The 14,905-nt window shown below is 38.1% G+C and overlaps 1 protein-coding gene across 5 annotated transcripts in view; it reads right to left on the reverse strand.

Annotated features, from left to right (window-relative positions):
* EEA1 (early endosome antigen 1) overlaps positions 1-14,905 on the reverse strand; it is a 78,634-nt gene that overhangs the window by 40,839 nt on the left and 22,890 nt on the right. For 4 of the 5 annotated variants that reach the window (XM_075496965.1, XM_075496958.1, XM_075496974.1 and 1 more), the window contains 8 exons: positions 14,309-14,436; positions 10,343-10,397; positions 10,144-10,209; positions 9,265-9,304; positions 8,244-8,351; positions 8,036-8,157; positions 6,231-6,386; positions 1,113-1,229 (listed from right to left, as the gene is read on the reverse strand). In XM_075496965.1, coding sequence (XP_075353080.1) covers positions 1,113-1,229; positions 6,231-6,386; positions 8,036-8,157; positions 8,244-8,351; positions 9,265-9,304; positions 10,144-10,209; positions 10,343-10,397; positions 14,309-14,436 — 792 coding nt within the window. Of the gene's footprint in view, positions 1-1,112; positions 1,230-6,230; positions 6,387-8,035; positions 8,158-8,243; positions 8,352-9,264; positions 9,305-10,070; positions 10,210-10,342; positions 10,398-14,308; positions 14,437-14,905 lie in introns of those variants that run through there. The other variant, XM_075496992.1, reaches the window with a different exon arrangement.

Consider the following 14,905-nt stretch of genomic DNA (forward strand, 5'->3'; position numbering starts at 1 on the left):
TCACTGCCACTTCTCTTCTTCCTATTCCTCAAGTGGTGTTTGGCATTAACCTGACATTGCAGAGGACTCTCTCTTAAAGTATGGTTATCTTATATATCAACCTGTTTCACTCCACGTTGTTAATGGAATAGCAATATATTCAGGCAAGAGCTCTATACTGTATACCAATAATTTTGCCAAAAGCTTGATTCAGTGTTGCTGGTCTGTGGAAAAGTACAGCATGACAATTCTCACCATCTCAGTTCTGCACCTGATTTAATGAGCCAAACCAAGAGTTAGCCTACTAAAGGCAAGTTTAATCTACCAAATTTTACTTGCACCTTCTTATATTCTTTGCAAATGCTGCTTTAATATTAGATTACATTAAATACACACTGTTTGGTCTCTGTCCTTTCCTATTTTCCAAGATGGACAAGGTTGCTGGTAAATACACATATGTAATGTCTACAGTTCATACACAGTGTTACATATACAGGCAACAAAAAGCAGCATGCATCTATCTCCTTGACTCTTTTCCTCCCTTACCTCCATTTACTACCCCACAACACATGCTTTCTTAATGCAAATACAAAACATAGCAAGCTCAAAGGGCTTTGATAAAAGCTCTCAAGGAATACTTATAAGCTGAGAAGCTTCTGGAGGTTTTTTTCAATTTTCTACCATTCATGACTCTGATAAAAGGCCAGAAAGTATGACAGGAGTGCAATCTAAAAGCTAAGAAACTGGAAGATCAATGAAGAGAGCTCAAAATGTCTTCTGAATTATGATTTTTAGGCAAAAATTGTAATATTTCAAAGGGTACTGCTTTTTTATTTTAATGTGTGAGATGGCAATACTGCTTAATGATAGGTAAGCATAAACTGCAGCAATTAGAAATCTGCAATCATAACAACACTGAGGATTTCAGTTGTAACATACTGATGATTGTTAAAATATAGCGTTTGCTCGTACATTACGATATCCCCTGTGTTAAGCAAAATGGCAAAAGAATTCTCAACTTCTGCAACACCAAGAAGTGTTTTGTTACAGTCTTCAGCATTTCCCAAGACAACGTGTGATATGTTTCCATTTTAATGTGAAATGACAAGCATAGGAAATAACAGCATTCTCACCTGGTTTTTCTGTTCTAGCTCTTTGACTGAACTTTGAAGTTTTTGCAGCTCCTGAACATACACAGCTACCTCCTGAGGTCCTTTGGCCAGTTCAGCTCTTAACTGGTTAATGGTAGCCTGAACAGACAAACAGAAAATTCCACATTTAAAACAAAGCTTTGCGTGCATAACCCAAACAGAAGCAAGATGTCTGGAGGCAAAATAAAAAGCATCTTGTATACAAATAAACAGCTTAAGAAAAAAATCACCTGCAAACTCATCTCAGAGCACCATTAGCTACAGAAGTACCACTGAGCATAATTTCCCAGTGGAGATTCATTCATGATCTATTTCAGAAGACAAAATTTGCCCCGCTCCAAAAGAAAATGCCAGGTTGAGCCCATCATCAATGAAAATCCCAACAGATTATCCATTAATCATTATCACAGTTATAGCTCAAGGTGAAACCCTCCCAAGTCATTGCAGTTACATGGCCAAAAGCTTTGCCTCCCTGGTAAGGGAAATGTACTAGAAAAGGCACTAGAAGTGAGTCTGGCCTCTGATGCAAACTTGGTGTGTGACTTTTGGACACATCAACCCTGCAGGTCAGCATAATCAGAGTAATAATACTACCCCATTAAACAGGATTGGTACAAAACAGAATATATAAATGACTGTACAGTATTTGAATACAGTAATGAAAGCAAACAAGCACTTTAGATGGGTAACAATGGCTGCCCTGAAGTATGCTGTGTATGAATGCACTCACTTTGAATACACTACATAATAGTGACCTTTTTAAAGAAGTTTTCTTTCCTATTGTTCTCATAACCACAGATATCAGCACAAATGTATAAATGCCGAATTCAAGAATGAATTAAAGCAGTAGAACTGAAGTAGCAGACAATAAACATTTTTATTTACGACCTTCCTACAGAAAAAGGAAGACCAAAGAGAACATATCAACACAGTACATGTCTACAAAGTGTTATCAATTCCGACCTTCTGTAATGCTGTGCTTTACAAGGCTGTTTCATTACAGAGCTGTTAGCTAAAACACATCCTGGGATCTGTCTTTGGCAGACAAACATTCCAGGATGTTCTCAGAAAACAGAGTATGGATATTTCACTACTGAGAGAATATAATGCAGAAAACATGCAGAAGCTTGCTAAGGACACCACTGCAGCCTTTCAAACTAGAATTGCAATTTGTATGCATAAAGATACATTTCTCTCACTCACAATTCAATAAGCCCGTCCCACATTTCATTCTTAACATGGAAATATATCATGGATGAATATTGTCTGGCTGATGTGTCCGTATGATTAATGAACCAATAAGCAAACGGGAATGCATCTGTTTAACAACCTCTTGAAATTATCTTGATACAAAAGAAATCTACTGTAAGATTAAAAAGCTTCCAAAAAATTTACCTCAAATTTAAGTGTCTCCGTTAGAAAGCAGAAAAAATAAAATGGATGGATGAAAGATGGAAACAAGCAGTCACAAAAGCTGTTAGTAGACACACTTCCTCAAATTTATTTTCAAATATTCCAGTGTTTGTAATGCCTTTGCTTAGTGGAAAAAAAAAAACCAAACAGTCCTGGCTTTATTAAATGTACCCATAATTTAATCTACTAATCTTGTTTAATTCTGTGGGCACTTAACAATCAAGTCTAGGCACTCTATTTTATGAGGATTTATCAGATACTGAAACAAATCCCAATCTGCAGAGATTCATAGAAATGCTGAGCTCCACAGCAGCGCAGCTGTTTTCATAAGGTGTTTACTATGCAGGAGTCACTATAGTGAAAAACTAAACATGGAAGGAGTAGCTTAGAATGAACATTCATCTGAGAGGTCTAGACACCAGTTTCAGGTGCAACTCTGAAATAAGGCATAACACCCCACAAAAAAAAGAAAAGAAAACAATGAATACATTCAGGTGACAAATGTAGAGCTCTACAGAACACATGTTTTCCCTCTCCAAGTGATCATCTTAAACCCTATATGAGCATCTTCAAATGCTCATTTGAAGATGCTCATATAGGGTTTAAGATGATCTTTGTTATTCTCTTCACCCAGGCCATAAACCTAACTTATTTTAAAGAAGCCTCACTTTGGAAACCAATATTAATATATGTATCCTCAGTCAGCTCAGCAAAATAGGCAAGGATGGTGTAAGAACCACTTAACTCTTTCAGTCCTTGAGGTGGTCTTGAAGAGCAAAGCTGAGATGAAACATTGCCAAACTTTTATGGCCAGAATGAAGGACTTCCAGTGAAGGACTTCCATTTCTTGTTTTCTTATGGCTAACACTTTTCACAGTTGTGGGTTTTTTAAGGAAAGTAGAAAAGTTTTCACCACTATGCCTTTGAGTAATTTTTATTTTTTTAAAAAAGTCTGATCTGTCACTCTACATTGACAGAAAAGATTTTTATTTTTATTTTATTTTTTATTTTGAAGATTTTATTTTATCTTGGGCTATTGTTGCCATAAGTTGGAATTAAGCAGAGAAGACAGCAACACTTCTGAGAAGAACCAGACTGCCACTGCTTGCCATGTTCTGCCACGCAGCAACTCGGTCTTCTCCGGTTCAGCCTACATACTGATGATACTACACAGACATCTGATATTATTATAATTGCTGCAATGTATTTTATAATCCTTCCATACACCTAAGAAATCTTATATGAACAAACAGTAACAGCTAGGGGCATCATGCAGCCCTCTCCCCATCTGCTGTTACTTCCAGGAGGACTGAAAAAAACGTCTTCATTTGTCTTTTTTCCTGTTAAAGGCTGAACTTTAAAGCTACATTTTAAAAAGGCTAGTTGTGTCATAACTTAAACATACCTAATTTGGGGGAAGAGGAGCAATTCATGCTTCTATGAGAATGTTTTAAGATGAAAGATTTTTGTTACGCCCATGTCAATGTGTCATTTTATCTTCACATGAAAACTAAATATCCAAAACCACAAAAGACTACACAGACAGTACTTTGAAATGAAATTTAAATTCTGCACCATAGTTGTGGGATCTCACAGTTAAAACCAAATTACAATTATGCAGCAACTTACATGGCCACATAACCACATTATATTCATAACTCCAACTGTGATACTCCTTTTTTCACATCCGATGAAGCTCTTGGCATACATAATTTTGACTTGAAAACAATGCTAGATTCAAGTTTAGTACAATACTGTACCCTTGCACAATTTCTGGAGCTCAACATATCTGTTGCGGGGGGAGGCGGGAGGGAAAGCCTTAAGGACTTTAGAGTAATGCTAGGCAGCACTTCTCTAAAGCTCTGCAGTGCAAATGAAGAAAGTTAAAACTGCAGTTCTGAAATCTAGGGCACATGAAACCCCAGAATAAAAAGATGTCAGGAATCCTTCACATCCACAAATCTCAACAGGACAGAGGATACTAGGAGTCCTACAGAAACTCCAGCTGTTCCCTCATGTAAGCTGGGGAATTCTGCAAGGACCCCACTTCACTAGGGACCACAGCTCTGCGTTGACACGTTTGCTGGCATTGCTGCATTGGTGGGGGACAACAGAAAAGGGGGAGGGCAAAATTAAAAGGTCTCAAACAGAGCTGACAGCCTTCAGTGAAAATCGTTACTCTGTCAAGTCATCCATTAGTAAAACTATACCAACCAACCCACTAGTGAGATGCAAAAACACCACCCAGCAAGAGAATTCTTCTGCAGATATTCACCAACTCCTCAGTATAATAAATTATATGTTAGACAAAAGCCTTTTCGGTGATACTGTATTTTTATTAGGATTTCTTGCCATTATCTCTGTCAAAGATTTCCCTCATTGTCATGGTAAACAACATCAACCAGGCTTTAGCCAGCAGGGATCTGAGACAGTTTGAGGAGCAAGGTTCCCTCTTAAAGATTCAAGTCAGAGCTGTTGTATCCCTTTTTCTCCACCTTGCATGGAAGTGGAAGTGCTCACTGGCAGGAAAGCAGAAGAACCAAGAAAACCAAATATTTGCTGTGGGAAAGGCAGTTAGTTGTGCTTCCTTAAACACAGAGTTATCATCAGTTCTGTATGTTTTCAAACCTCCCATCAGCAATTTAAAGCTTCTTCCACTGACTCAGCCAAAGCAGAGGCAAGACTTCACAAAATAGTTCTGAAGAAACCAGCATATTCTGCAACTCAAGTAGACAGTGAGGTCTCTTAAATGGGATGAACTTAAAAGATTCGATTGCAGGAGAAAAAAGAAAAAAAAAAGTAAAAAAAAAAAGCAACTAACACGAGAACAATAGATTTTATTTTCTACTTTAGACTGCAACAATAAAGAGGGGAAAACTAAGGTGCTGTTGCCTGGAAACAGGTTACAGGTGACATCCTGACATCTCAACCTTAAGACATGGTGAGGCCTGGCAGTCACTCACTTTCTGCTCTAGTGGGTAACAGGCAGCACTTGGAGGCCGTTATGCAGTGGACTGGGGAGAGGTATGTCTGCAGAACAGATTTGTACCTTACACACAAAATATTCCTACAATAAACACTAGGTGTAAAAAGGCTTCCCATTTGACAGTAAAAACTAGAAGAAACAAAAATGAAAACCTGTTTATAATATCCATTGAGATTTTTAAATCTTGTGTAAGTTCAAGAATCAAATGTCCTATAAGAATATTCAAATTATTATCTACTTTGTATTAATAATTTCTTTTTACATATTTTAGTACTCTAGCATCCATTTCCAGACACATCAACTCAAATATTAACTAGAACTATCATTTTCAGTAACAACTGTTTTTACCCGCGTGTAGCTCAATAAGAGAAACAAGTCTTTGAATCACATAGATATTGCTCTATTTCTCCCTCCCAACAGAAAGAGCACAGCTCTGCCAGGTGGCTTTTTCCTCTGCTTTTGGGCTCTTGTAATAACTTTTTATGCCAAGGAAAGGTTTTGCAACGAAAAGCATAGGGGCCTTTGGAGGGTAGATATTGACAGAATTACGCAATTTACTGTAACAAAGAAACATGTCTATTAGATAAGTTAGAAGATTTGGTTAGGAAAGAGGCTTTTTCATTATGATTAATTAATATTTTCCATTTTCATATGAAAATCATGGCAAAGCTAACACACACATCTCTAGGTATGACTATTACCTCCGAGTTAGCCTGCTCTGCCTGCAAGTGCTTGCACTCGTCTTTCAGCTTTTCAGATTCTCTCTCACGTTCCAGCGTCATTTTGTCCATCAGTGTCTGAACTTGGACCAGCTCCTTTTTCAGGACGGCCACATCTTCCACACCAGGCCTTTGTAGCTGAAAAGTAAAAGAGTAGCAATGAGCAACATGCTGTTGGCAGACATGCTTCCAGTGTCAATGTCATCTCTAAAAATCTTTCAAATCATCAATTTATAGACAAAGTGACATATACAGTATTACAGCTGGGAGGGAGGGGGGAAACAACAACAAAAAAATCCACCCCAAAAACCAAACCCACAGAAAAGTACATATCATTCCCAAAGGAAACAGGATTTAATGGCTGGTTGTCAGTTCCTGCCTACTAAACTGTGAATGTGTTGATTGATTTCAACCAAATCTGACAAATGGGATAAGGCCTTAAAGATTAAATTTCTGTAATTTTCAGGTAGGTATATGGCTAGGTACAGGAAGCAGACCTTGCCTGGGAGAAAACACTGAAGTGATAGGGAATCCATGCAAGAAATTTATCTGAAGGCACAATTCCCTGAGGAATAGGCTGTAGTGACTCCACTACTCTACAGAAGGGATTACTGTATATACTTGTAATACTCACAAGCCCCTCTCAGGACTGAGACACATAACAATCCATAACTACACAGACTTTTATAGTGATACTGCCTCTGTCTTCAAGAACTATTTCAGAAAACCACAAGAACAGACAAAAAAAGGGCAGCTGAAGAAAACTTCTTGAAGGAGCTGTCAGGCATGCCTCATACCAGACCCATAGGTAAAATCTGTTGGTAATTATATCTAAAGTACCATAACATCTCTCAAAGCTAAAAGCTACAGAAGGAAAAGGGAGGGGAAAGGCAATACTGAGCATTGAAGAAAGTAGAGAAAAGGAAGTGCTGGCATCTAGAAGAGAAAACATACAGGAAAATGGTAAGAAGGAGAAAGGAAGACAAGAAACAACTAAACAGATAGAGAGGAATGGATAGGTCCAGTGGCTAGGCAGGACCAAGGGAGACTCATGAACCCTTCAGGGGAGCTGACTCCAGGGAAGAAGGGAGATAAACAAGTCCTACTTTCCTCCAGAGTCTAAGCAGTGGTTGAGTGGGAGAAACTAGGAAGTCCCCTTCACTACTGCTTTAGAAGCGGCACGACTGCTGAGTCACTGGAATTGCTCCCTGGAGCCGTATATAAAAGTCACCAGGAGCCAAAATCCTGGAATACACACACATTGGTATTATCAGCCAAGCGCAAGAGGGACAACATTAGCATAGGCATGGTGATGACAGCTGCCAGCCCTTCAGCCACCATGTCACAAAACACCTCTCTGAGCACTTCTTATGAATGCAGCTGCCCAGGGACAGTCAGAGCGTAATACCTCATGGAAAAAGGGTGATCTAAAGACAGCTGTGGAAGTCAGCAATCACATGCTCCAAGTACAGGCCTGCACAGCACATCTATACATGTAACACCCTGCAAAATTGCTGAAGGGTAGAGCATCAAACAAGCAGACTATAATATAACGTAGGGTAAATTTTAATAGTCAGAAACAACACATGTTTCCTCACTGGAAAAACACTGAAAATGTAGGTCAGTGAAACAGATCAGAAACAATGGTGTTCTGAACTTTTTCAGCCCACAAGCAGAGATCTCCAAGTTCAACAGAGTTTGACTGCTTTAAAACTGCATTTGCAAGCATTTAAGTATACCCCTCCCTTGACTTGCAAATAACAAAAACATTAGTGTGATGTGCATACCAGCTCTGTCTTTAAGTCTTCTACTGTACTTCTCTCCTTCTGCAGTTCTTGTGTCAGGTTTGTCACTTTCTGTTCTGCACCTTCCCGAAGGCTGGTTTCTTCATCATATTTTGATTTAAGATCTAATAAGAAGGAAGTTGAATAAATGATCACTTGCACAAGCTGCACAAGTAGAGAACAGAATCAAACCTCATGTTAATATACTTACCCACAATTTCAGTGGCCAGTTGTGCTGCTTTTTGCTCAAATAAGTCTTTCATTTGCTTAATGTTAAAATTTTCTACTTGGATCTCTTCTAGTTGCCGTTCTAATGATTCTATTTCCATAAAAAGAACAGTATTATTTTCTGGAGGAGCTAAGACAATACAGTTACTCACATCCACAATGAACCACAGCAGGTAAATAAGCAATCCAAACTCACTTAACATCAAATTAGCTTAGCAAAGTGAACAACTTTACTGAAGTTAAACATCTACAAGCATGATGCTGGAACCTGTCACTAGTTGAGTGCTCTGCAGGATTAAGTACATACTGGTTTTCACTGGTCACAAATAGCCCTTCAGATCACTGCAACATGCTGCTGAACTGCGATTAAAAGCTCTCTAATCATGATCAGTCAGATATTTTATGCACACATAAGGAAAATTTTATTCCATGAATGCCTCACAGAGAAAAACATAGAGAAAAATTATTGGTCTGCAAAAGGAAAATTTTAGTCCATGAGTGCCTCACAGAGAAAAACATAGAGGAAAAATTATTGGTCTGCAAAACAAAACAAACAAAAAAAAATTTCATTGTTTTCTTTGCTAGCAATGAGTACAGAAAAACACTAAATAAAACGACCACTGACAAATGCTATAGTGTAAATATCAACAATCACTGTCTTTCTCAGTAAAAGACTTGTACTGAATGCTTGAATATATGAAATTATTAAAAACATGTTCAAAACTACTCATGAGAACTGCTTTCAGAGTCAGGAGAACTCCTGTCTCACTTCTAGAAATTACAAACCCTGAGCCTCTGGAACATTTCTCCCCAGACTATAGCTATCAAGAGCTATCTATCTTAAGCACTTACAATGAACTTTTTTTCCAGTAATTGTACCATTCCAGCTTTCTAGGTCTTTAATTTACCAAAAGTGCTTTTTCACAAACCTAAAAGCTACTCCGAAAAAAAAATTCAGAAAATCCAGAACAGTGTAGAAATTAATATAATGAAATGTTAGCCACCTGTAGATGCAGCCGTTGTCAATCCATCAGACTTAGAATCCTTAAGAAAACAGAATAAATGCATCATTAGACAGTAAGAATAAAAACTACTACTTCCAAAATTCATCCCATTTTTGGAAAAGACAGGGAAATAAAGACTTCTGTGCTCAAACACTGCATAGCAGTATAAAAATACCTGATTTCAAACAGTTATGTCTGGAAGACTGGAAAAGGCCAAGATGATTTTCCATTTCATGTATCACTACACTACCAGGCTTCCAGACTTGCAAGACTCCAGTAACAATCCCCTCCCCCTCCCTTTCCTCAATATTGAAATCTGCCGTAAAAACAGAGGTTACAGACATCATTAAATAAATTCTGAGAAGGCATTCTGTCAGGAAGCAATTTCTGGGGTTTGTAACAATCCAGTATCTAAGTAGCTTACAGTAATAAAAGAAGTGAGAGCTTGCTTAGGGCACAACACACCACAATTTGCCTTGCCTTGTTTGTTTAGTTCATCTGGACATCTGTGAAATCACACTACTGTTCTCCAAAGGTTCTTACAAGAAAGACCCCATCACCCTTTCTCGTAACAGATGAAACACTACATTCAATTTATTTTCTTTAATAAACTGAGTTCTGAATAAGCCCACCAGAAGGAAAAGTCTGAACTGAACTTGTAGTGAGTAGTATGGAAAAATCATTATCTACTCTGACTCTGTTCTTCAGATTTATATATACAGTTACATTGTGGAGAGATAACTAGCTTTGTTTTCAAGAACATGTCAATATTCAAATTATGGAACTAACTAAATCAGGCCACGTGCCTTACAAAAAAGGTATTAATCTTCAATGTCAATGCTGATGATAAACCTGCTTCAAGTATTTTAAAGCAATTACTTGCTGCCGCTGCCCCTGCAATTTCTCTAGTTCTTTCTTCAGCTCTTCTGAATACCACCTCTCCTCCTAGGGGAAAAAAAAACAAACAAAAAAAAAAGGGAGATGGGGGAGAGAGAATTGTAAATTTCGTTGCTTAAGACAGTGGAACACTTTGCAATTTGAAGCAAAGAACCAAGTGCAAGTAAAATACGTTTCCAACCTTCAGCGAAGCTTGCAAGTCTTGAACTTCTTGTCGGAGCAGTGATACTTCATCTCTGAATAAATATATCCACGGAGTGGAGAAAATGAATACGCAGTGGTTATATTTTGTCAGTTACATACAGGTTATAGCGTGTATTAAATAACTGGAGTGATAGCCGTGTACTACATACACATAACTTACATAATTATAAATAGTTATTTTTAGATTTTTTGAAACTTGGAACAAACCGGATTAATAGATACTTATTATTTCACTTTGCACATCACTTGAAAAAAGCTAAACATATTAATTGGATAAGCAAAGAAATAGATATGCAAAAATCTCATGAAAACAGAATGTAAATCTAAACTGGTGCATCAGCTCAACCATGAGTTCAGAATGGCAAAGCTGTGCATTGGGACATTTAACTGTTTTGCATGCCTTTTTATGAAAAGAACAGGTCTATTCTCCTTCACTTTCCATATCATGTAAAGGAACACTGCTAAGAGACAGCATGCTATCTTACTCCTTTTGAAATATGCAGTTACATAATTTTTCATCCACACAACAATTCGGTATGCCCCACAGATACACTCACTTAATGATCTGAATGTTTAAAGCCTTGGGATTTTAAGTTCTCAAATTTCGCGCTCAAGCCTCCAGCCACGCATGAACACAAGATCCAAGGCTAAAATCGTCACTAATTGATATAGACAGCACCCTTCTAAAATTGCAGGTCTCCTTACAGAATTGCACAACTATACATACAAGGATAATGTTGCATTACTAAGATACAGCCAGTCCAAATGTAGAATACACAGGTCATTAAAATAATGCAAGCATACCCTTTCTTATTGTTTGTACAATGGCAACACTGAGGAGTACACAGAATATATGAGCATGGGTGCCAATGCCAACAAATTCTCTCAGTTTTATACCACACAGTTTTATTGCTGCTGTGTTGCATTATCCCCTCCTCCACAGATGTTCTTTTAAATTATCTCATACTTAGGAGAGAAAAAAACACCAAAGCAAGCTATTCTTTAGCTAAACTGGGAAGGAATAGATTCAACCTACATTAGCATATTAACATCAGGTCAGGGTCATCACGAAGCAAGTGAAACACATGCACTTGAACCAGTGAAGCAAGAATTCCAAGGTGGACCAATTTTAATGGCAAAACAAACATGGGATATTGGGAGGCTAATTTTTTTCAGAGGAAGATTTTCTGCTGTTTACACATTATTCTGCCTGTGTGAGACATTCACTGGAGATTTGCAAATACAGCTTTACTGAGACAGGTGTAGCTGTAATCCAAAATCCATACATTGGTTGTGGGTGGAGAAGAGGGAGCAGCTTTCTCAACAGTATGAGTAGGTAAATCAGCTAATATTCACACCTGATTATAAATGAAATCTCAGGCAGGTGAAACAGTTAACCAGATGGAAGCTGGGCCTGAGCATATACCAGATCTGCAATACTAAACCATTTGAGATGTTCTGGCCTTTGTAGCAGATAAAAGGTTTTGAGCTGTATAAAAATAGTTTGTAGTAGAGGGGAAGGAGGAGGAGAGGAAAAGGGGAAGAGAGAGAGTTTGTAACATAAGGACCCTTCTACAGTAGTTGCCTCAATATTCCCATTACAGTTTTGCTTGACACTTTTAAGATGAAACCTAAATTCAGTTTAACTGACCAGTGGAAAATGAATGGGGGGAAAAAAGTGTAAGGGATCACTCTAGACACTGTAACTTTGTTTTTCTTACTGCTATCCAAATCCTCACCAAATCTCCCTTTCTGCTAGGGCTGTTACAATCCCTTCTTCCTCTCAGCACATCTCCTCAGCCTCACTATCTGCCAAATCCTTACTACCTTTTCCTTACGCTCCACTCCATTCCCCACCTGTAATGCTGGTGCCTCCATCCTAGCACCGAGTACCAATGGCCTTGATAAATCGCGCTGGGCAGAGTTACATGATTTACTCTTGGCACTTAATTATGGTAGTTTATGGGGTGGGTGGGGGGAAGAGGATGCTATGTAATTCATAGTACCTAGCTTTCTCTATTGACTAAGTAAGGAACTTCACCTCCTATGAATTACATGTAAGCTTCACTCCCAGACTGCTAACAGAGTGGCTCCCTGCTGCAGGCTGCAATGTTTCTTTAATGCGGTATTCCAAGTCTTAGAAAAACATGTTTATGTTGAATGAGAGTTTTCTCAAGCAAGCATGCAACTGAGAAACATTAAAGAATGCCACACTAATGGGAAGAAATAGCTCATGTGTTACACAACAGCTCTCACCAGACTCCCTTCACTCCATCCAAACTCCCTGACCTCGTCCACTTTTTCAATTATATGAGAGAAAACAAAACCACTTGTCCTTAAACTGTCAAGAGCCAAGAAAAAAATAAATAAATTTCACCAGCCAACATCTGGTTGACATTGGAAACTTGCAGGCATAAAAATAAATCTTTCATAAACTATATAAACAATACAGTTATGACCAATAATTCCCCCATGTGAATGCTATTATTCTACTAAGGGTATCATTTCAGGTCTAAGTTATATCACTCCGAAAAGACTTAACTCAGAGAAGAAATACTCTTTCTTGAATAAATGTGCACATAGCAAACCCAATATAACTCCACTAGTACCCTACCACTTTCTCCTATACAAAGCCCTAATTTTTATTCCTTTTGTTGCAGCAGCTGGGAGAGAAGGCAGCTATCCACAAGGAAGGGCCCATCCATGCACGAAGACATGACCTCTGCTAATGCTGGCTCTTACTGGCTTGCCAGCTCTGCACAATACTGGGGAGATACGGATCTTCATTCGGATAACAACTGAAATATTCCACACTCTTTTCTCACCAAAGAACCACCCTCTCTTGAGTTAGTTACACGAATACATGTATTTCTTTCAGTGTAATTATTTATCATTTTGGGTCACAGTTCTACTAGTGACAAAACATTCGAACCATTTACTTCCCAGCATCGGCAGAAGCCAGCTCTGTTAGCAGGTGACCACCCGCGGGGCTGTGCGGTGTGTACCTCTGTTTGCTGAATGAGGCCACAGGCAGCTGCTCACTCTGACACTGCTGTGTACAAACCAAGAGAGTCTGGGGGAGCGTGACAAAACAGCAGCATGGACTGTCATTTTTAACAGTCCAAAATAAACACTGAACAGAAAAAGAACTAGCAGGAAGCAAAAGGAAACCTATGTAGATTTTACCCCTAAGAAAAAACTCCCCAAACCAACACAAGGGATTACTCCAACACAGGCAGACTACTCGGACAAACTTTTCTAGAGAAAGTTTCACATTATCAGTTCCTGCTACATACTGCTGCTCTCAAAAATAAAACAACCTGATACGTTTCCTAGGAATATATTTAACAATACAGATTTGACCAAACAGTTAAATAAAATAAATTAGAGAAGATTTCTGAGGATCAGCATGGAGTTTCTGGAACACAGAAGGAGAATTAGTGACACAGACAGAAGCTTTTCAGATTTGCAAATAACTAGGTAATATGGGAACCTATTTATGCAAATACTGATGTTATAATTACCCCGTAAGTACCCTAACTACCCAGGGACAAAATCAGGTTTCTTCTCTATCTTCAGGGCTGTCCTCCCCCACCCTCAAAAGACGAAATTTCAGCTCTATGCCAGAAATTAGGAGGAACCTGTATTTTCTCTGCCACACTCCTAAAAATCATTCCAATGTGTAATATTGCATTGTCAGCTGCATGAGAAACAGGTGATTTAATTAACAATATAAACATGTGTATCTGATTTTAATTTATTGTCAGACCAGCATCAGCCAACTTAAGTTTCAAGCTGCTTTTTAATTGTAGTTGGAAATGGGGCATGAACATTTAAATACTTGAGTACATAATTAAGTGTTCAAATTAATGCAGCCTTCAGTGTAATTAGAAGCAGCTCAACATTGACACAAAAGCACATGCACAAATGAGTACTGTTGCACCTTTCCGGTGACAGATGACCTTCCCCTCCATGGGTTGAATCAATGCCAGAATTATGAACTGCTTCATAGTGCTTGAACAGCTCCTCAGCTGATCCATGAGACTTCATACAGAGAGGACAAATAAAGCCCTATTATGAAAAGGAAAAGAAAAAAAAAAGAAGATATGAGAAGTAAAATTTTATTTTTTTCCATCTTATTTTTACACAGAATTCTAAACTTTGTTTATGCATCTAAAAGGTAGCAAACACAATTGTTAAGATTCATATTAGTTATTTCATGCTCTGATAACAGTTTTGGCAATTAAAAAGTTAGAAAATGCCTACAAAAGTCATATTCCATTATTCAGTGGGGTTTTCTCAACAGCATTACATACCAGCAACAAAACCTTTATTTAGAAAAATAAGAAGTCATTTCAGAAGGAAGGCTCTACAATTTCTTCCCCCCCCAAGAAAAGAATTTTCCATACAGCTTTTCATAAAATCAGATTCTTCTTCCAAAGAGGAGGTAGGGTTTGGAGTTTGGCCTTAAAAAAAGGAGATACAAAAACCCACTCTAAAGCACAGCTATATATACACCTATTACCACCATATTTAGGCT

Source organism: Mycteria americana, chromosome 1 (genome assembly GCF_035582795.1).
Source record: "Mycteria americana isolate JAX WOST 10 ecotype Jacksonville Zoo and Gardens chromosome 1, USCA_MyAme_1.0, whole genome shotgun sequence".
Lineage (NCBI taxonomy): Eukaryota > Metazoa > Chordata > Aves > Ciconiiformes > Ciconiidae > Mycteria > Mycteria americana.